The 23,938-nt window shown below is 41.0% G+C and overlaps 1 protein-coding gene across 4 annotated transcripts in view; it reads right to left on the bottom strand.

Moving 5' to 3' along the window:
• lrp8 (low density lipoprotein receptor-related protein 8, apolipoprotein e receptor) overlaps positions 1–23,938 on the bottom strand; it is a 163,105-nt gene that overhangs the window by 75,617 nt on the left and 63,550 nt on the right. For all 4 annotated transcript variants that reach the window (XM_047587042.1, XM_047587044.1, XM_047587043.1 and 1 more), the window contains exon 3: positions 12,670–12,792. In XM_047587042.1, the coding sequence (XP_047442998.1) occupies positions 12,670–12,792 (123 nt within the window). The remainder of the gene's footprint in view (positions 1–12,669; positions 12,793–23,938) is intronic.

Here is a 23,938-nt window from a genome sequence, read left to right as displayed (position 1 = left end):
CAATTAGAGGAAGATACAGGGGGGAAAAGGGCGACGCATTGGGTTGGAATCTGATTAAATTGGGGCTTCTTGTAACCGGGGGGGCAAATGAAATTCTTGTCAGGTCAATCAGTCACTCGAGTCTGAACATCTTACAAATTGGATGCAAAACCCTTCAAAAATACATAAATAACACGAGGGTTAATACATAATCACGGACATTAGGCTGTAATGTTTAAACACGTCGGATGGACTCCATCTTTGTGATTTTACTATTTTTAATTTGATTGCGGCAGGTTCTTCGTTAATCTCTTTCAGAATTGCACAGCATGAAGCATGAATGAAGCACGTCCCTTTTTTACAGCTATAACCTTTAGAAAAGGAACAGAAAAGAATTTAGTAGATAAAGGTCAGACAGCAGGTGAACCGTGAGCACACAGAGCATCAATGATTCATATCTGATCAGAGATGTATGGATCGGACGATTATTTGGCTCCTAAGTACTATTCAAGTCACGGCGATGCTCATTAACCATGTTCCAAAACGGTATTCGTGTTAAGTAAAAAAGTCTTATTTCAGTGACTTCTGGCTCATAATGCTTTGTGTGCAAGAGCGAGCGTGGGTCCACTCGGAAAACGCTCCAAGGTCAGACATTTTCATGTGCAGTTATCTGTGCGTTTCACATTTCCTGAACATTAATAGGTGTCTTCAGGACTTTAAAGAGAAACACACAAAAAAAAGATCTATATTTGAATATTTAATAGGCGCATTGCAGCTGAAACAATTGGTGGATGAACTGATTATGAAATTAACAAATAATTTTCAAAAAGTATGTAAAATTAGTGGACAATCAAAAATGATCTGGTTCCAGGACCTTGATTGAGAGAACTTTTATTATTTACTTGACCTACATAAATATCACTGTAAATTAAATTTATTCCCACTTTGGGTTGAACAAAAGGAGACAAGTGATGTCACTCTGTCCATGGATTTTATCTTTGTGCAGTGGTTTTTATTTATTCATTCTCTTTTCACACTCTTGCAGATTTTCTAAAAGGGCAGATTTTTCATCCTTGCATGGAAATATATTTTATGATGAAGTTTTCTACGGAAGGGTTCGTGGGAGCACCGGAGAAAAAAAAAAGTAAATTGGTGCACTCAAATTACATGTAAACCTTACTTCAGGTTCAATGACTTTGTCCTTGGTTCGCGGTGTTAAATCAGCCTTCAATGCGTCACTCACAAAGGACAGAAATAAGTTCGCTCACTTCACGATTACTTTCCGTGACTGACGTTGAGACAGAACGAGTGTGTGTGGAGGCATGTCTAGTTGGCATGATGAGTGAATGCATGAGTAAAACTTGTGTTTCCTGATGTGTGTGCTGTAAGCGTCATTTCTGTGTATGAACGACTGAATATGCATTGATTTTTTTGTGTTATTTTTAGATTGGGAGGCATAATGCATGTGTCAGCATGTCAGTATTTGTATTTTGCATCCCCACATTGCGCGAACGCAACTGGAGGAAGTCATTTTACAGGAATGGGAAATGAAATGTGCCAAAATAAGATGAGGACAAATCAATTTATTGCAGAATAAGCTGGATGGTACACAGAGCTGCTACCATCATAAATGTTGTAATCCAGAATAGTTGGGCAAAATAGTTACAGTCAACTATTAATATAGACTGTAAATGTCGGGAGGAGTTTCCAGATGGGGCAAGTTTTGTTCAGTTCGTTGACCCCTTGGTGCTGGATGTAGATGAGGGTCAAGACCAGCAAGCTAAATCTTGCCTGGAACGCCAGTGTCCTTGAGATGTGAAATCCAATTTACGGAAAGGACGTATACGGTTAATATCAGATTACATTTTAAATGAAGGTTAGTGTTGATTAGTGGCTTTCATTGGAACGCTGATCTCCAATTATTTGCGGGCCCTGATTCAGGGGAGTATGTGTGAGAGAGAGAAAGCGAAGGACAGAGAGATCAAAGTCAAGGGGAAGCAGAGGAAAGAAAGAAATGACAAGTGCAAAGAGAGGAGAAAGGAGCAGGACGGCAACAAATGATTAACATAACAGCAACGCAACCTGGAATTACACTGAAAGTTAAGTCTCAGTGCATGCAAACTGATGGCGCTGCAGCTTTACACAAACATGGCAACACAGTTCATTCTGTCTCAGTGCACAAATACGGTATGTACGTATTAAAATGTGAATACAGAGTTCTCCTGTGTCTGAAGTCGATGTTGCTGAACAGTTAAACAGGAGACGATGCTCTTTCTTCCCATTGTTCTCTCTCGCTCTCATCTTTCTCACTCCCTGGGATTGTGAAGGAGAGAGAACAGGCATTTTAAACGTGGAACCATTAGCACAGTCCAGACCGAGTGTCTGACAGTGCCATGGGGGGAAGAAATACAGCGCGACACCATCACTCTCACAGGAAATTGCCACTTTTTCCAGCGGGGCTCTCTAAGTGGTTATTTAGTAGACGACACATCGGGCATTAAAAATGGCACCGATGGCCAGTGCTGCATTTCAGCTAATGAGGGACTGCAGTAAAAGAAGAAAGAAGTGAGAGGGAGAAAAGAAGCCAAGCGGCTGTTTAGAGATGCAGCACGCGAGGCTGAACTTTACGGGCAAACAGAACTTATTTCCTCGGTGGCATTTAATTCAAACCGCGGGTCAAAGCACAGAGATTAAAACAGGCAACCGAATTATGTGGAGAGCGCAGTTGACTTCTGAAGTCTCCTTTATTGGTTTTCTTTTATATTAGAAGACAACTATTTCAAAGTAAAGGCTCTTTTAGGGTACTGCGGGACATAGGCACGTAGCCTAGATCGGTGCAAGGCATTTATACTACTTGGCTCTGTAAAAACGCCACCCAAACACTAGTCAGTGCTGTGTCTTTTTTTCCAGTCAGGCTACTTTTTGTTTATACTTACAGCTTCACATTCCATTTCTGGCCTCACTTTTAACTAGAGCAACAGAAACTTTCGCCAATATTTTGCCGAACACAAGTCATACAAATGTTTGTATCTCCAACTCATTAATAACATCATGTACATGCTATAACTAAGGATATTAGGGGCTATACATTACCTAAAGAATGCAAGGTATAAATGATTGTGTTATTGACGAGGACTGATATCTAACTAAGATATTGATTGCAAGCGAGAAGGCAATAAAAGGAAAATGGCATGAGAAGGAACCCCCTACTTTGAAGCCATGGCTAGAAACTATACGAGGGATTTGTACGATGCAGGAAATGACTTATCAACTGAGAGGAAACGGTTTTGTTAAAAATTGGTTGGAATGGCTGATTTACAGCAGAGTGGAAGATGCTCTCATGATCATACGCCGCCTTCCGTGCTTCTAAGAAGAAGATTAAAACATAACCGCTAACATTCATGGCTCGGACCAAAAAGCAATCCCATCCGTTCCTGCTCCACAAGATGCCCTCTGTGAGCCAAAACATATTGACCACCAATCAATTGTGACCAGCCGAGAGCAAGGGTCGCTAATTGAATTGCTGCGTACGTGGTTTTCTCCGTTTGATTGCCATGCGCGGCGTAAACAAGGAAGCGAGTTTGCTGTGAACAGCTGTTTCAACTTCACACAACCACAACACAGCCAAACGGACGAAATTAGAAATTTATAATCCTCGATTATAAATGCGCTTATCATTTCAGAATGGAAGAACACATTCAATAAACATCAAAATCACTTCTGTCTGCAGTGAATGTTACAAGCTTTCTTCTGTCATTGATGACTTCTTACAGGCTCTGATAATTAATTGTTTTTTTTAGCGTTGTCTTAGTTTTGTGTTTCAGTGCATGATGATTGCATGGTGTTGAAAATGCAGTGTTTTCTGTGGGATATTTCATGCTGCGTATGTTGTAGTCAGTTAGATATTCTGTGTTTTCCTCAAGGGATCAATACACTTTAACCCATTAATGATATAAATCACATTAAAGGCATTTGAGGTTAATGGGATGCCTGAAGATACTGCGAGTTAAGCAAAATATTGCAGGTCTGAGATGATGGGCAAGGAAGAAAGAAAGAGCGAGCGGTGAGCTTTAATTTCTGTTTTTCTCTTTTGAGCAAATCAACAAAACAGCTGATCGATTATCTGTAGGATGCACTGGAACAAGCCTGATCCACAGAGACCCCCTCATCTGAACTCACAGGACCAAAAGGCCCCCACTAACACCACAGGACACCTTCAGAAGGCTCATGTCCACTGTTTGAAAAGAATGGTTTTGGAGGCTCAAGCTAGACCTACACAACATTAGGCAGGTCTTCATATTATGACTGATTGTGTAAGTGGCTACTGTAATTCTATATGTCCATTTGTCCCTCCTTGTATTAATATACGTGTGAATGTATTTGTTGAGAAGGTAGCAATCACAGCGGTAAGAGATAAATGTGCAATTCAAACCTGAAGTGGACAATTTAACACTTGAAGAAAACTGAATGAACTGCATCGCCAATTCAAATAAAGCAGCTGGAACAAAGCCTTGATTTGACCCGGCTCTCAGCGGTCTACCTTAAACATCTACGTTCACTGATTGCAGTGACCTTCAAAACTGCTTTGCGTCCTCTGGTTATTGTGAGGACTTAAATCTACTGATGGACAAAAAGAATTGACTGAATGGACTGAGGAGGCCTGTTGTGTCTGTTTGCATCAGAGCAGTTAATTCCACTCAGAGCACCAGGGGCAATAAACTGTACTTAAAGCTGGACGGTGGAACAGCTCCTCTAAAGTGAAGCCAAAGCATGAAGAGCTCCTCCATGTTAGTGGATGGGACATGGGCCGAACTAAAACACTAAAATTGTTTTTGCAAAATCTTTGGTTGGTTACACATTTTACTATATTTAAAAAAATTCTCTCACAATTTTAAACGCCTTTAAATACACATTAACATGAATCCAACATATTTTAGTAAAGGAATGGCAGAAGAAGTTATCTTTCAGTCAGCACGATACAGGAGCTTTCTTAACAGCGCACCATTTCACACAGAGCGCCACACTGGACCTGTCAGTCTAAGCTTCCTGTACACAGTAGGCCCCGCCCCCATCGATTCGGAGCCAATCGCCAGGCCGCATATTACAGGCTGACTCTGTCCTGCAACTAGCCAAGGGGAAATCCCAGAAGAGAAACAGAAGAGAAGCTAACAGTGCATGGTATATACTGTATAGGTATGTTCATGTCAGGTATGTTTTATATTCATGGCAGTTGCACGGCCAATTTTCTGTTGCACATGTTTGAAATAATAAAAAAAAAAAGAATATTTCAACCTGTGTATTATCCGAATAGTTTAATGTTGAATGCAAAATGATAATAATGTATATTTTTAAGCACTAGGCCTGGTTTGATATAGAACACATATAGTAGGTAGGGGGTCCCTACTTAATCTCAGTTTTGGGGTCCTTGGTCTGGAAAATGTTGAAGACCCCTGGTCTATGGGACAACAGAGGCTTTTTATTATAAGTATGTGTAGCAAGAGACTTAAGACAAATAAGTCCTCTCTGTAGATGAGTTACCTCAGAAAGCCCACTCATACACTTCCACTTTTATATAGCTTCTGATTTTTGTGCACATCTCTTAAATGTTTGTATTCATAGTGTGTCTTCTAATGACAGGGTCATTGGAGGACTTTCTACTGAAAGAGCAAGGAAGAAAGGTAGAAAAGGTGAGAGGGAGAGAGAGAGAGAGAGAGAGAGAGAGAGAGAGAGAGAGAGGAGCCACCTGGGAAATTACAGCTGGCGCTGCCGCTGCCTCAAGCATGAAATTGAAGCCGTCCGACAATGCAACTCAGTGGATCCTTCCCGTTCATATTCCAAAATAATTAACTAGCCTAACCTCCTGCCTCCATGCTGTAATGTGCTGACATGCCTATTGTCTCTGCACACACAGACAAGGCCAAAACCCACCTCCCCCCACTAGGCAGGTGTAACTGATGACAGAGGGGACACAGAGATGAAGAGATGAATCAAGTTTCAACTTTAGTTGTCACCGAGGCTCAGCCCTCTTCACAGTGACATTAGGCTGACACCTCAAGTAAAACTGGTAATTGATTTTGCTGTCACCAGCCAAGTGAATCCAGTCAAAAGTTCCAATACCTGGTAGACTAATACGGCAGAAAGGAAAGTAACAGGCGTCCTAGAACTGACTTACCGTCCCCTTTCAGTATCCCAATATTTCATTGTGTTTGCTAAAGGTTTCTCCTGCTATCACATCAAAGGAAACTCGAAGAAGTCCACAGCGGCTGAATATGAGCTCTATATATCACGGCTTCGAAGAGCGGGAGAGCGTCACGCTGTGATGAGAGGCGCTGCTTTGACAGTCAGTGTTTTAGATGAATGGGTTTCATCAGATGTGATGAAATTAGGGTCCTTGAAATCACGGCAGTTTTAAATCTCTGTGATGCTGGGCGAGGTATTCAGTAAAAAAAAAAGCACTGAACACGTACGATTTTATTAAGGTAACCATATATGTGACATCTTATGATGGAGTTCACTTTGTCTTATCGTATTACATGAGCCTTTTTAAATCAGATACGCGTTCAAGAGTTCAGAGCGAGGTTTAGTTAGAAGCAAAATTACTGAAATAAATACTGGTATTCATTTAAATAATCAAAAATCCCTTTTGTTTTCGGTGAATTAAAACACAACAGCAGAGACCTCTCCCGCCAACTCATAGAACCCACAGTCCACAGTAAAAACATTATTTTGCCACACATCACAGGACACCCTCAGATGTCCATTGTCTGATGAGTTAGACCTATTTGCCAAGGGAAACCTACACAATATTAGGTCATAATGTTATGCCTGATCAGTACAGAGTTTGCAATTTTATCTGTACCACTGTACCGTGCATGATGATTGGATTGGATTGGATGCTTTGTCTAATTTCCTTCCATTATGTTTCACAATGGGTTTAGAAGCTTTTCAGTACAGCTTTTATCAGCTTGATTCTCAGTGTCAATTACGCCTGAGCAGACTTAGATCTTCAGCACTGACAATACCAGATATTTTTTTTTTTTTTGTGTGTGTGTGCTATGAATATAAAATATCCCCCAAACCCTCAAAATAATACAAAGCTCAAGCACCCTTGATCAATGTTTGCTCTATATGCAAAGTTTTCAAGGGCCACTTGGTCCAGTTGGGGGCTCTAAAGAGAGCGTCGGTCCGAAATGAGGCTGGATGAGGGCTGCTTGAGTGTTTTCATAAACCTTACCTCCATCCCTGGGGTATAGATACGCAGCGAGTTAAAATAATACTCGAGCGTCTGCACTGCTCCTCTAATCAGTACTGATTGTCAAACTGCACGATCTTGGTCACGCCACTCAAAGTAAATGGATGGCGACTTTATAATGTGTAGACTTCAGAAAATCAGAGCTTTGATGTCTGACAAATCATTTGTAGACATAAAAGCACAGCATGGTACCTTATAAAATATTACAAAGGACTAGGCGGTTAACTTTCTTTTGACTTTTTGCCATTATACTCAAAGAGGTAAAGCGATGCTTACAAAAGTGCAGCAAGTTTGCAAACCTTTTGTTACTCGTATGTGTGTTTCTGCTTGGAAAACATGTCATTTTAAGCTTTAAAAAGGGTTTTAATTACCATCTGAACCACATTTGTTACAGCGACTCGGTGTACCCGCATACTTGTGGACAAATCACTCATGAAAGCTAATGCTGGGTCTGGGATGCGGTTTGTTTTTTTCACTGAATTACTCACTGAATAACCTCACGTCATGACTTTATGGTACGTCTATGACTTCTAATGATGCAGCACTGCTGCAGGCACTGCCGCACAACAATGTTTGCGGACACGCCGACTCTCTCACGTGTCGACCAATTCCCTCCAGGCCCAGCTTCATTTTCACATGTGTAATTACAGCCAGATACAGACGCCGCTCAGCCGACGCGTGTGTGTGTGTGTGTGTGTGTGTGTGTGTGTGTGTGTGTGTGTGTGTGTGTGCGGTTTCAGAAGCGTCATTGGAGGTCTAGAGTTAATCAGTAGTCGACCAGAAGTCTCTGAGATCAGCTCATCGATTCCCTCTCAGGGCAATCAATTCTATCAAAGGCATTACTTAAACTGGGCTCAGATCAGAAAATGGAGGACGTAGAGCAGAGACAAGACCCGGAGGAAAGTACAGAGCATGCAACAAGACGGTAAGTTGGTACAGAGAATTTCAGAGGCAGTAAGGACATGGCAAAGGAGAGGAGACACAGGAAAGTCAAACGTGATATGACAGAAGGAAACCAACGGAAAAAGGGAAAAGAGTCTGATTACATTAAATAAGGACAGATAAAATGGTGGTAATGCAATAAAATATTAACAGATAACAATATGAGGCCGATATACCCAAAAAAGGGTATTAGTCACTGAACTGTACACCACATCAGAGATTTGGAAATACTCAACATTTAAAAAAAAATCCTCCTTTTCTCTACATTACTCAACAGCACCTACTCCTTTCAACAAACTAAATTTTAAGTTAAATTTCCAGTATTGAAGTAAAACAAAACTCAAATTTACAACTTGAGCTTTTTCACTCGATGCACGTACACCACGCTGCGCTCTGATGTTTGCAAGAAGGCATGCAGATTGAAAAGCTACGCACACATTCTGCTGCGTGCACACAAACACACTCGCACGCACGCACGCACGCACGCACGCACGCACGCAGCGCCATGAGGATCAATGTGGCTGAGAAAGTTAGAGGAGCTCTCACAGTGTCTGACCTTGATTAGACGTAATGAGACTTAACCACAAGTCCACTAATCTGATGAAATGACTTACAGATTCACCTTGTGATGAATACTAAATACAAGCATTGACTCTTGACGCTTTATACACACACTTGGACCATTTAGAGGCACGTATACACTACCACACACACACACGCACACACACAAGCATGTGTCCTTGGTGTGTCCCAATCAGACTTATTACTTTGAGAATTTTCAAAGGGCCCTTTGATCACCTCGTGGGATAAAAATTGCAAATAGGAGCTGACCTGTAGTTAGAGCCATGTGGAAAGTTTTTTGATAAGTGGGAGGACCTTCTACAAGTTAGTCAATGTGAAATGTTTTTTACACGGATAAGCCCCGTCACAATCAACTACAGCATGCTGTCTTTATTCGTTGGGACAGTTGAGGTTAGAATATGAAATAAATAAATAGTTTGAAGCTCATCGCATGTGACAACACTGCACAGTTACTGTACAGCTTTTTCTTTATCGCTCAAGGGCAGGATTTTACAACACGATAATTCTGCTTCGATGCTCGTGAGCTTAATGACAGAACTAGCACAATCCTGGTTGCGCTACTCACTACTGATTTACCTTCCGCTCATGGAGCAAAAGCGGAGACGGGCAACTCGGTTGCATTTCATGGTTGTGGATGTAATAACGATCAGGACCAGGAGGCTGTGTTTCATAAGTTTTTGGACTTGACATGCAATTTTTTTTTTAAAAAGGAGTGAAGAGTGCGCGAGTGAAAAAAGACATACTGACTGAACAGAGAGGTCGTGCCGACTTGGACATGGATCTCCTTTGCTAAATGGCAAGCTACTCTCTGTATAATGACAGTCAAGGTGTCATCTTTCCAAAAATCTCCTGTTAACTCACCCGAAATCAAAGCAAGCAAACATCTTCCAATGTTTCCGACAACGTTTCGTGAGAGCGTGGTTTGAATTTAGCAACAACCAACACCTTCCTGTACAGTTCATCTGTTCACACACAGGAATAGCACACATAAGCCGTCATGACGTAGCATTCTATGGACAAATGTATGTAAGAGTAAAGAAATTCTCAGCTTATAAATCTAATTTATAGTAAACTGTTGAATTTCAATCTAAATTTGCTAATGCTAATAAAGTGCTTATAAAGTTAAGCTACTTCACGTTACGTCTTGAGTCTTTTAATCCGGGCTTTGATCAAGTCTCTTTAAATATTTGTAAGTCTCCATAGTCTAAAAAAATCAAGAGCGCAAACATTGGATTTAAAAAGTAGCGGTTATGTCATTTTTTATTAGTGAACAACGTAAATATCTTCACATGCTGCGCGAGTCCCTTACACTTCTGGGTGAACAGTTTGGATTGAGGGGGAGGGGAGATTTTTTCAGACTTTTGGGAGCAATAGTAAAAACGTAACGTAAGTGCAACGTTGTCTGAAACATGCAAAGACATTTCTGATGTATTATGAGAGTAATGGTGGTGTAAATTAGATCGTAACAGGCCGCTAATGATTGGGAAACCCTGGATTCAAAACAGAACAACTGGTACCAAAGCTTTGGCCAGATTATCTGGTAACATGATCGTTAATCTAAAACATATTTAATACTTGTAAAACTGTAAAACTACTGTAAAACTACTGATAGATTTGAGTTTAAAAATAACTGGACATTTGAGGCTAACAAAGTGGCTAACAGGTGTGAAGAGAGATCCCACATTGGAAGACTCCTCTCTTGAGCCTTGCCACTAACCCTCGTAATCTGTCAAGTCAAGTTCAATAGTTCATTCCTTGCGGAGCAATTAGAAAGCGTCTTAAAAGCTTCTGGTGTCAGACAAGTCTTTTAACCTCTATTCGCTTCCAAAAGCCAATTATTAACCTCCCATTCAAAAGGAGAAAGCATTTAAAACTTCCTGTTGTCAGTCCCTAAACAGGGCTTAACACCTACACACCCACTTAACGTTTCTCCCCCTCCTGCATTCCTCAGCTTCTATTCCAACCGTAAACCAGCCTACATGTCCCACCTTGCACTGATCATACCCTTTTGCGGACCAGTTCCCACCCTGAGAACATATTAAACACCCAGTAATGATAGTGGGCAGTGTTCCATTTCGCATAATTGCAGCAATCCTCGCCACCTGCCAACCCTAGATGGAAGAGTGTAACAACCAAGGTGTGTTTACAGGCTCGGTTACACTTATGGTAATTACAATAACGTACACTGAGGATATAGGATTTAAAGAATTACATAAGCGGACGTCTTTGAGCATGTTTTATTGCTGCTTTCTAACACTGTTGGACATATTACCGCACGAATGTGGATGGCAGTTTCCTCAACAGATTTCTGAAAGCCATTCTCCCGTGTAGATACAGAAATAAATAAGCACTATACTCATTTTGCTTAACGTTACCGGACTAGCCGTTGCGACCTTGCCTGCTCGGAGTTTCACATTAATCTGCAGAAAGAGAATGCTTCTCTGCATTTACCTTGATTGATGTACATGTGCTGTACTGTATGCATAAGCATTTGTGACCTGAGTCAGCAGGTCTAATGTGATTCTAAATGTTAAAAAAAGTTAAACAACTGAAAACATTCAGAAAAAAAAACTTTGTATCGACTTTTAACTGTTATATGAGTCCAGTTTTAATCAACTGACTAGTCACCTGTGCATCACCATTTCCTATAATATCCTCACTGACCTTGCTGAACACACACTGTGAAACTTTATTGGGTGCAGTTTAGCCCAGAAGCCAGTCCAACTTCCCCTTCCCTAAGAATTCTTGCAGAAGAAAGTTGGGCTTTGTGCGATAATGGCCAAAAAGCAACATGCCCATACAAATCATCTTCATATGGAGTTATTTACAACTAAATGGCTTGAATGAGGTCAGGGGTCTTCAACGTTTTTCAAACCAATGACCCCCAAACTGATGGAGAGACCCCCTACCCACTATATGTGTTCTATATTAAACTCGGCCTAGTGCTATTTACAAATATACATTATTATTATTATTTGGATTCTATGTTAAGCTATCCCTCATCACTTTATTAAAATATGTTGGATTCATGTTAATGTGTATTTAAAAAAAAATAAATTTGTGTAAGAAACTACAAAAATATATATAAGAAATACCTAATCAACCAAAGATTTTGTAGGACTACACAATTGTGTGCAGACGTATCTCTTCTCTGCATCGATTGAAACAGGCTTTGTGATGATAGGTCTGATGAAATTTTAATTTGGCTATGCCTGGCCAGGCTAGCTGCAATGTGCAATAACTATAGTCTGGCGATACACCTTACATATGGACACACACATGATTAAAAAAAAGAAAATCTTCTTATAATTATTTTATAACGGAATAACTGACTATGTACTTCAGGGAAAATATTTTTTTTCGGTGTTATAAACTTATTGATTAAAATATATGTCTTCAGGGCTCAGTAATTAATTCTGAATCAATTTTTTTTTTACTTTACTTTTCAACTGTGCTCTGCGGAAACACTCTGAAAGAAGTAGACATCTTATCTGCAGCCTTGTATCAACCATGGATGGAGGTCACGCATCCAGCGATGTAGCCAACACTAGACAGCAGCTAAAAGCAATTTTCTGAGGCCAAGTGCAAGAAACAGAGGATTGGCACAGCAGCTGAAGAGTGGCAACATTTGTCACACTGAGAATAAGCGACCTTGTGAGCGTGCCACGCTGAGGAAAATGTGCGCGTGCATGTGTGTGGAGGTCAGCAAACACGCAAATGAAATATCTGACTCTGAAAAGAGACGAAAACTCTGATGTCATGCTGCTGTATAACTTCACAAAAAAAAAAACTCTTGTGTGTTGACTTACCGTCCTCGTGGCCTTCGCTCTTTCTGCGTTTAAATATTTTTGTGATAATGTTTGTGCAGTTGTGTGGTTGAGTTTGTCAGTCATTGTGCCTGTGCCGCTACTTACTGCAGATTGCGTCAGCCTCGTCTGAACCGTCCGCACACTCCGGTTCTCCGTCACAGCGCCACCTAGCAGGAACACACTGTCCATTCGCACAGGCGAAGTCTGTGGTTGCACATGTCTTCTTTGCTGTGGAGAGAGAAGAAAGATTCATCTTTACCATAGGTATAAAAATGAAAAGGGTAAAGCAGCGTGGGGCCTCTGTGTACCAGTAACGCTACAGTGAGTTTATTAGACGGTACACCGATCAGCCACAACATTAAAACCACTGACAGTAAATAACACTGATTTGTGACAGTACAATGTTCTGCTGGGAAACATTCGGAAAACTGACATCCACACGGATGTCAGTTTTAAGGTTAAAGATGAAAGGTACATATCTAAGTTACTGTTATAATAACATAATAATATGTTATAATCTAACTTTTTAAATGATCAGTAATCACTAATTGGATTACTTTTATATATATTTAATATAGAAAAGGGCAAATTCTCTGTGTGTCTGATTAGAAACAAAAAACACGATGGAAACTAAACATCAAACTAAACCAACAAGTGAAATGTAAATGTGTGGTATGTGTAAAACAGTCAGTGCTAAAGAGACATATGAAGTTTTATAATAATCCTCTTAATGAGTCAACAAGACCAGGAAGGAATAATTCCTGAGCACCGACTTCAAACCAATTTTCCAGTCCAATTTTAATTTGACCTCTGGCGGGCAATGTTTTCATGCACCCAAACACAGGCTGGACTCGTGCTGTGTTGCCAGAATGTAATGGAAGTCTCTTCTTTGAGGCTTACTTAGTGGATCAGGGCTGCATGTCTGGTGAGATGCAATGTGAGACCTTCTTTTTTCTGTGTGTGAAAACGTCTCCTGCTAAATTGAGATTTCATTGTGTAATTCATTGTCTAATATCTATGGATCTTAGGTTCATAATTTAAATATTATAAGTTGTATGAAGAAGAAGAAATGTGATTCATTAAGAATTTATGTTGCATAGACTTGGATAGGGTTTATTACAACTGGAAACCAGGAACTGATTTTCAGTCTTATCTAAAAGACTAAATCTCTTGAAACACTTGCAATCAGAGCTTAAAGGTGACTACTACACTGGACTGGCTCAGAGGATTTCCTCAATTTTAAATGCCTCTTGATCCAACTTACAGCCCATTTTCTGCGGAACCGACTCTGTGCAGCTGCAGTTTTCTGACAGCCTATGGACTCTGAAGGTTTTGTGTGGTCACTTCGTCCAAGCAAGAGGAAAATTCAAGCATTTCAGTCTGTCACGGGGAGAGGCAAAAAAAAATCCCTCTACTTGACAGCGAGAGCCACTGAACAAGAGAAAGCACTCGCTTGGCTTGTTAGAGATGCTTTGCCTGGTCATGATGAAATGTAAAGAGGGGGCAAGAAAACGTGCTTGTGTCGGAGTTTACATCAGAGTGATTTTCTTCTGACAACCAGGGGGTTTGCGGTTTCATTTTCTTTCACGCAAGTCTGATACCGCACTGACCACTAGTTCAGCTGACAAGAGGTGGGATCATGACACTGTACGGATCGATTTGCTAAATGTGGCGATGCAGTCAATAGTTGCGTTTAATGTAAAAATCCAATTTTATATCTAATTAACTACAAGGAATCTTGTTTTCTTCAACCCGTACAAAAAAACTAATTATAAACAAAAGTTAGTTAGTTTTAAGTATTGCTGTATCTGAAATCACATTCTTCACCGATGTCTCCTCATGTTTGACAAAGAGATTATTTGTGTACTTTTATTTCAGTTTGTTATTTTGATTTGTTAACATTATCATATGTTAGTTTGGGTCTTTCAGTGTTAGTCAACGTTAAGGACCTAGCTTCGCACTCTGCATGGTGGCAATCTTGGCTACCTAGCAGCATTTGTGAAACTTGTGCCAGCCAAAGTAACTGCAACATACGAATGTTAAGTTATACACATATCCGCAAAGCATCAGCTACTATACTTACTTTCAGTAAGGTGTTTTGGGTTAATTTAACAGTCTAGGAGGATTAGGGATGACAAAAAAAGGAAAATGTGTTAGCCTGCGTTAGCTTAGTAGATGTGAATGTGTTTTTGGATATGAAATAAAACATCTATACAGTTTGCTTTGCTGCTACAAAAAAAAATGCTAAACTGCTGAATCAAATGTGGTACAACCCTGACAATGTATTCTACACATTTAGCGAGAGAAACCTAGCAAAGATGGTTAGCTTGTTTTTTTATGTGTGTAGACTTGTCCATGTCCCATGGTGTGTGTTAAAAGGCAAGTAATAACAGACGGTACAAGTGGGAGCCATAATGTTAAAGTACATGCTAGAAAAACCTGACAGCATCACAGTGGGGACCAGTGCTTCTTATATCTAAATTTACTTATGCGTGATAACGTATGGCAGATTGAAGAAAAGATGGAGACCACCGCACATTCACACCACCATAGCAGAATATTGATTCTAAGCCAAGAGAAAAAAGAAAACGAGAACCTTAAAGACATGACAGAGATAGAATTGAAGAAGGGCCAGGCCTAGAATAAATGAAAAGCATGTCCCTGGGGATTACAGAGTAGTCAGAGCCAAAGGCAAGAGTAAATAGAAGGAGGAAAAAGAGGAGAGAATCGGGGCGCGGAAAGGAAAGAAACGAGGGAACGAGGCTGTCAAGGTGGGGTCTCGTGTAATGGCACCAGTTTTCACAAAGGACGGTGTAAATCCTTTTCCTTCCTAGCAGCATGTTAGCATAAATCCCATCTCTCCCTGTCTACCCTATACCTGTTTTTCATCTTTCCCTTCATATCTGCCTACAGCCTGATAACATGAACAGCTGAAGCGCACACACGATACGCACCTGGCTGTAAAATCCACAATACCACTGCAGATCACAGCGAACCTGATGTCAGATTTCCACAAATAAGGATTTTCCTTCACCTTTATATTATACCACCTGTCTCGGGGTCATCTTAATCCTCCCCGAAACCAGTTCGCTTCACGCACAGGGGAGGTGCAGAATTGTGCCGGTGACAGATTGGCTTACAACGCATCGCCTTTACAAGGATTAATTAAAATGCAGAAGCATCAATTCCCTGCAAACCTTTTCTTAGCTCGTAGTTCCTCTTATCTTTAGGACAAAATGGAAAATAATACAATTCACCTTGGCCCTTCTTATTCAGGGGGCAGAAAGCATTGAAAAGCTTTTTTCCCTTACTCTTGGAGAAAATACAATATCCGTTTAATTAACCTTTGAACAGATGATAGTGCTCACACGCATATATTGGAAAGACGCAGGAGGCAAAAACTGCAACAATGGGGACAAACATTTAGCACAGTTATTTACAGCAGCTGAAGGTAATGTGGACTCCGATAAGTGAGGGCCTTTTTAATACTTGAAAATGACAACCCTTCTATAAGTAAAACTCTTCCTATTACAATAAAATACATAACCATCCATCTTTAGAGCCAACAGTTGCATTTGCAGGAGCGCAGTCATTTGGGTGTTTCGAATACTGAATCACACAGTTTGAAATGAAAGTTCCCATGTAATGAAATATGGAATATGCTAACAAATGCAACTCATTTTTCAGCTGCACCAGGCTCAGGAACAGACACCAGAATAAAACAGAACCCTACATACGGAAAGAGAAGAGCAACAATTACATGTACATCACTTCGACTACATACAGCTGATCTAAATGCTGGGTAAATGTATAAAAAGATCATTAATTGTACAATTATTAAAAACGGGTGGGTAAAAAGTCCACACACACATCTTCCTGTGCTTCTCAAGAGTTGCTGATGCACACATAAACAGCTGCTTACATTTACATCCTGATGCAGCAAGCCCTGTCATATGTGAGCGCCATCCATATGGAACAGCCTAAACCTGCATTATGAGGTGTGAGAGTGAATGTAGAAGGGAGAAACATTATACACACATTATACAAATGCACACACCCATAGCTACTCGAACACGCCTCCACCTCGACCTGAACCCTTTTATTTCTTCGATGTCCATCGTCATATAAGGAAAGTGATGAATATTTATGTGAATGGCAGATTGACAAGGGGAGCTGAGGTTGCTCACTAGATGATTTTATTTGGTCTTGAGTAACTCGTAAACTTGTACACTTTTAAATTGCACCGTCAAGATCTGGTATCAAGGGAATTTGGAGGTCAGGTCAACGACTTATGCTGTTTTTCACGTGTTTGAAGTTTTTCCTAAACTGGGTTTGTGTGTGTGTCGGTGTCAGGCTGCATCCTGCTGCCATCTAGGAGGAGTGTCCAAAAGTTTCCCTGCAGAACACTGCATTCTCACAAGATGGTCAGTGTTATTTACTTCTCCTGTCAGTGGTTTTAATGTTGTGGCTGATCGGTGTAATGCCCAGCTGCAATCCTTGGGCAGGCTGATGCTAAAAGAGACAAATGAGATGTACACAAAACAGACAAAACACCATCAAACCACACAGATTAGGTTTCCGCTAATTTGATTTTAACACCTACAATTAGGTTAATTTAAGTTTCAACACCGGAAAGAACACAGGAACATTAAGAGTGGCCATATAAACAGTTTGATACAATCACTTGGGGAAAAAAATCACACTGGTGAGTTTAGCAGTACAAACAGGTCTGGACGTCCATGGAGGACAACAGTGGTGGATGACATTAAGGTAATTTGTTTGGTAAGTAAACCTGCTTCTCGACATCGAGTCAAGTGAATTTCCAGGGGGTTGACATATCATCGACCACAAAGACAAGACTTCATAAGCTTTAGCAGATGGGCCAGATTAGATTTTGAAAAATAAAAAGCCGAAGAATGAAACTAAGTAACTTATACTATAATGACGAAAAGAAAAAAATACTGAGTAAGATTAGGGATGGCTCAAGGCTAAGGCATACGCAGTGTGAGGTAAAACAATTGTAATATTCTGCAGTGGTCCAGTCAGTCACTGATCACAATCTGATCCCGCATGCATTTTACTTGCTGAACACAAAACTAAACACGGAAGCACCCATGAACAAACAGCAACTGTGGCCACATGAAGTAAAGACCTGGCAAAGGCCTCACAAAGGATGATACCCAATTTCTGGTGATGCCCATAGGGTCGAGATGTGCAGTCATTGGCTGCAAATTATTTTTTTTTGTTATTTAAAACTTGATTTGGAAGCATTTTAAACCCATGTTCAATATATAATGTAATATAATAAAAAGTTTCGGTGTCCAAATATATATATGGGTCTAACTGTAACTGGTCCATACCAGTATTAGAAACAAATAAAATGATAACAAACCTACTAATCGTGGTGCCACAATGCATGTTTGAGGTATACATAGGTTGCTGCTGCCATCTACCCTTCAGTGGCCGATCAATGAGTGACCACGCTGTTCATATCATGTCCACTCCATCCACGCAACACATACGCTGGACACTTAGCATTCTTCTCCAAGCACTACTGACGACATGACTCGCGACGCTGCGGTTCGACCCGCGAACAGGTAAAGGTCAGTTCCTGCCTTGAAGTCGTTCAATTTACCCACTCCATTACACGGATAATACACACTCACACGGCAAAAGGGAAATGGAAATCAAACATCCAATAGCACAATAATAGCTTTGGGAACACAGTGTCACCTTTAATTAGGATCTGCCGAGTGCAGTTCCTAAAATGTTGATTTGCTCCAATAACAATGGTCTGAAACAGACAACCAGTGTTGTATTGAGATTATTTACCATCCTTCTATCAGAGGCACTCGCATCTTTTAATCTGCTTTGAAGCACACAGGCGCAACATAAGCCTCCTCAGTTCACCGGCTTTTGATTCGTCAAAAGAGGACTGTTTCTTACATTCATATAGAGTGAATGTGTGACACTTATTTTAAGATACACCTTCACATTTCTACCTTTGTATACGACTTGCGTATTTTGGTGCACAATTAACAGGCAAAATTAATAAATAATGAAACATTATTTGCTTGTTGCCTGTTGAGGGATGTATTTGCACCTGGCTGGGTGTTATCAGTCAATGCTGTGTTCTCACACATTTCTAACAGAAACTCAATAGGAAGTCAGGTGAGGTAGTCAAATGAGCAAAATAATAGTCAAACACAGAACTTTCACCTGGCAGACCGGGGTTCATATGACCTGTCTGAATTTGAAATCGAGTGACTGATTATTTTTAAAATTTTAAGTTGTGTTCGCTTAGGTTTTGGCTTGGTAAACCATAGACTGTATGTAAAAATGGACAATGCGTCCACATGCGAGCCAGATCCAGCACGGTCCGAGAGTGGTGGTATGCAGAGAAATGTTGGCATGACATCCTGTTTCGTCAAATAAGTAGCTAAAACGAAACTTAGCAGAAAAAAATAGCACTTTAACATGCATCAGTATTATATTAACTACCTAAAATGAGAGAAACTATCCTTGAAAAAAGTGTATTTGGTACATATTTTAGTGTTTTAGTTGTTCACTGAGGAGGGGGAGCTTATGACCTATACAGACATTAGGGGGAGCTCTTCTTACCTACTAGACAGTTTCACGGTATTATCGCCTTTTTAGAAAGCCTTCTGCCAGATGCAAAGGGCATGCCCTCAATGAGTTTTGCAAGCTTAAACAAAGGTTGTCTTTGCAATGCTAGTCCACTCAAAACGAAAAAGTGGATTAAGGGCTCCAGGGTGTAAATCTGAGAGGAAAGGTCCAAGACAAGTAGCGAAACTGAGAAAAGCCCAAACTGACCCTGTTGATCTGTCAGTTTGGGCTATAGAACCAACAAATTCTTCCTCAAAGTGCCATGCTTTCGAGACAAGCAGCACACAAAAGCAGCAGAAAAATATGACACAGTATTTCCTTCTGGCTGTAAACAAGTCTAAGGGCAAAGGCAGTGAAGGGGAAAAATGAGGCAAAAAGTTAAGAGAGGAAGTGAGAACGGAGAGAGAGAGCGTGGGAGAAAGAGGGGAAGGAAATAGATGGTCCTCCACATTGTTGCGATCGGCTAAAGAGCTAAAGAACGGAGCGTGTCAGTAGAGGGAAGGAGGCCGTTAATCAGCGAGCAGAGGTTGAACCGCAAACGTGAGAGAGTGGGGAGCACTCGGAGGAGTCTGTGCTTGTGTGTGTGAGTAAAGAAGACAAGTGTAATATTGGTCTTTTGAGGAGATTAAAGGCCTGTCCGTTCCCCTATAATCGGCTGGAGACAGTGAGATATTGTGTGGAAAAGACCAGAATACAACAACGGCACAGTGTGGCTGAGGGTAGGGGAATAACGGAGGAAGGAACGGCAAGAAGCGTTCTGTTTTCCTGCAATAAGTTGGACTTCATGAGCATAATCAACACATGAACCACCCACCGAATGATCAAAAGCAAAAAAGGGCAAATTAAATGGCAACCTGATGCTTAGACTCCTCAAAGCCAATCTATTCTAAAGGTAGCAGAGTACATTAAAAATGTACATTCGGTATCATCAGACGGGAGTGAATAAATGCTTGAGTACTGATATGAGGAGCAAAGCCAAGTAATCTAAGAAAGTGTATTTGTATCCACGCTGGTGTTAGAGACTCTGATGCATACCCACTACAAAAGCGAGAGATGTGAAGAGAACCCGCGCACCGGCAATCCAGACAGCTGGCCAGATCAAATACACTATATATTATGCTCCCCACTGCACATCAAACGGTACCTTCCAGTTCAAAGAAGCTTGTTACTATTTTATGACCCCATCTCCAACCCCTCTCCCACCTTCTCTGGACAAAGGAGAGCCAGGCCTATGGGGGCAAGACGTGGGCTTCGAATTTTCAAGACGAAAACAAGCCATGAATCATTAATGAAGTGCACAAAAGGTGAGAGGAACAGGGGGGCGGCAGTCGAAGGTGGATCCGGGTGACAGCTGCATCGTGTGGTAAAGGACAACTCCGAAGCCAAGTGTGACAAAGATTAAAAGGATGGCATCAAGTCTTAAGAACATCTTCACAGGGGAAAGGTGGATGCGGTAAGCTTCTCGAGACGGATTAATAGCGGAGAAAAACACTCATGAACGAACTCAGATGGCTCTACTACTTTACTGGGATTATTGCAGTTTTATCCTCGTAAAAACACGTAAGAACTGGATCTCAGAGAATAATTCAATTTGGACTGTAAGTTCAAATCCTCCTTCTGGTTTGTGCTGTTCTGTGCTACCAACTGAAGCAACTGTACCTCGGACTGCGCTTTGCATCTCTGCTAGAGCACCGTAACGCACCATAAAATTCCCAAAACTAGCGAAGGCATCCATATCTGCTTGGATACTGTGGGTGCAAAACCTTCAGATAAGTGCAAATCTGTACTTCAGTGGAGAAGCAATTGCATGTCTTCAACCCAAAGGCACAGGCTTTAAGTGGTGATTCAGAATCTAAAGAGTTTGGTCAGCATGGTAGCTGCATATTTAAGAATTTTATTATACAGCTTAGTTTGTCTCATTCTAGTTTAATATTCTACAATATCTCTGTCTTTTAAATCCAGTGTGACTCGTTACACCGTCTTCTTAATTTATACTTTTCCTTTTACTTGCCATCTCTCTTTCTCTTTACTGAACCTTCCTGTATGTATAAAAAAAATAAGAAGTGCACAGAGAAAAATTGGTTTTCAACTGCTTCAATGTCACAGTTTCTCTTGGCCCAATAAAGAGGACAGTCCTTGGCGAAATAAGCAGCTCCCTTTAATTTTACAAATGAAGATTGAATGAATTAACTTAAATTGAATGAACGTAGCACATCACACGCCCGCCATATGCAGAGGATTTCAAAAGGACAATTCCAAAACAGGATGAAATAATATCAAGGCAACTAAGAGGCTTTGTGGAAGTAACGGCCTGTGCAGTTGCCACTCCTACACAACCACTTCACGGAGGTTAATCCCTCTCCTGTTTGCATCTGCACGAGTGTGCGCGCGCAAATCTGCCCGCACCTCCTCTTAAGTCTGCATCAGCTCTCCTCTTTTTAAGGAAACAGATTGCGCCACTTTTCTCCGTGTTTTAAGAGAGAAAAATGTGAAGAGCCTCAGTATGACTCACTTCGCCGTGATGTGGATTAACACAGAGGCTGGTGAGAGATGCTGCGGTGCAGAATAACAATATCAATTTTACTATTAAGCTTGTGATAACATCATTACCCAACTGCACAAAATAAATGCATGCATGCAAAGCATCGCCCAAAGGGAACACACAGACACACGCACTTCAAACATCCTGTTCGTCCTGTAGCCTTTGCCTCACAGTGGCAGGGATAATTAAAGGCACGCCCTCAGAGTCATCCATGTTTGCCTGACACCTTGATCAAATGTTAGTGCTCTAAAATGACTGCTTAATTCCTATTTGTTCTAGTGGACGTTGATTTCTTCTGGCTGGCTAGCTTGAGAATGTCAAAAAGGGAAATCTGTCGATGAAACTTTTCCGGTAATAAGTGGTTTGAGGCACGGTTTTATTTTGATTTAAGGCTGCAGGTGTTTGAGATTTTGATCTAAAAACAAGCAGAAGCACCGCACATATTTTATTTTATCACACTTTTATCTCAAATGACATTACTCAGGCAGTGTGTGCAATTGAAAGTCCACTGATATCCCAGTGCTATGACACTATATGTCCCTACAAATGCCCTGAAGTGCTTATTTTAAAAAGTTTATTTCAGTTTATGCTAATTAACTGTGATCTAGTCAGCTTTTTTCCCCCTTTATAAATTTGTCTTGCTGAAGAGAAAAAGAAAATCACTTTGGGAATGTTGTTATATTGTTATTGAGGCTCTGTGTTGTTCCCGGATCCCCGGATTTAACTCCAAGAACGACGGTGTCTGCATCAGACACATGCCAAAGCCTGAGATCTCCCAAATCCTGTCACATCCTGGGCCCCCACCGCCGTTCTAGCTCCGCCTTGCGCAAACGGAGCATCGCAAGCTCAACCAAAGCGGCTTAGATGTAAAAGGGAACAAGCAAGGAAAACTGAAGATATAAAGGTACTCGGCCACAGTGATGATCAAAGACAGAATCAGAGACAAATGAGATATAATAGGATAGAATTGTGAGAAATGACGAGTATTAGCGCCTTGCTTAATTCCTCCTTTCATGTTAGAGTTCTCTTTACGCACATTCTATGCAGACCTCGTGTCTCCCCCTACACTCGAAAACATGGACAACAAAGGCACGATCGTTCCTTTTGCACAAAGTCACATAGGTGCCGTTAACCAAAGGTGGCCTTGAGACCTCTGTACGCTGCACAGCGATGAACCGTAGGCGTAATTGATAATTGGCACATGTTTGACACGTTGCAATGTTTTTATTCGTCCTAATTTATGCCAGCTTGCAAAAACATGTGGAAAATGAGACTTTATCTGAAAAAGCCTGATCAAAAGTGTGGAAATTCTTAAGATGGGGATCAAAGGAAATGGCTGAAAAATGAAAAGGCCCACCACAGTAACACAACCGACATGCATGCAACTCAGTGGAGGCGCCCTAGCGTAGATGCTAATGGCTGGTGCTGCAGCCCGCACTTTCAGACTTAAATTGCAAAAGCAGTAGTGTTTATGAACATATGCACCAATGAAACTAAATACAAGCAGCGCAAGTCATAAGTGAAATCATATATGAAAACACACACCTTCATACAGAAAATGCTCCTAAAATTAAACACAAAGACATCACAAGACAACAGTCAGACATATATATTATTTCCTCTATATTTCTCTCATTAAAACCACTTTAACTTTTTCATTTTTCACATCTTTCGGCCAAAGCTTTGAACCCTCTCTTCGCGAACATACTGTCGGAGAGATCTGTGAAGCTTTGTGTGCCGCGCTGTTTTAGCTTCGGAGAGTCCGAATTGAGTAGCAGCACAAAAGGGCTCATTGTGGGACCACGTGGTGAAGGGAGAAAACAAGCAGGGCCGGGCTTGTTTTTGTTTTCATTCCACGGACAAGTCTACCGGCCGCTCAAATGGCTGCGTCAGAGGACTCGATCCGAGCACCGCCGCAGGGGTCCACATTGTCACATTGTACCGATTCCGTCCATCACCATCATCACCATCATGAAAGAGGAAACAGATGAAAGAGGCGGCGAAAGGTACTTGTGCGGAGTGAGAGAATTGAGCGAGTGTGCGCAAATACTGGGTGCGTGCATGTGTGGAGAGTGATGGTATTCCTTTCAGTCCTGTCTGGAGACTCTATGAGGTCATATCTTTCTGCTTCAGTACCACTCATTAGAGGTGACATATGCACAGTGAAACCTCACTGCTCCTGTACTTGGCTACTACCATGCACAC

Source organism: Mugil cephalus, chromosome 6 (assembly GCF_022458985.1).
Source record: "Mugil cephalus isolate CIBA_MC_2020 chromosome 6, CIBA_Mcephalus_1.1, whole genome shotgun sequence".
In the NCBI taxonomy this organism is placed as follows: domain Eukaryota; kingdom Metazoa; phylum Chordata; class Actinopteri; order Mugiliformes; family Mugilidae; genus Mugil; species Mugil cephalus.
Note: the sequence above shows the minus strand (reverse complement) of the source record. Positions and strands in the feature narration are given on the sequence as shown.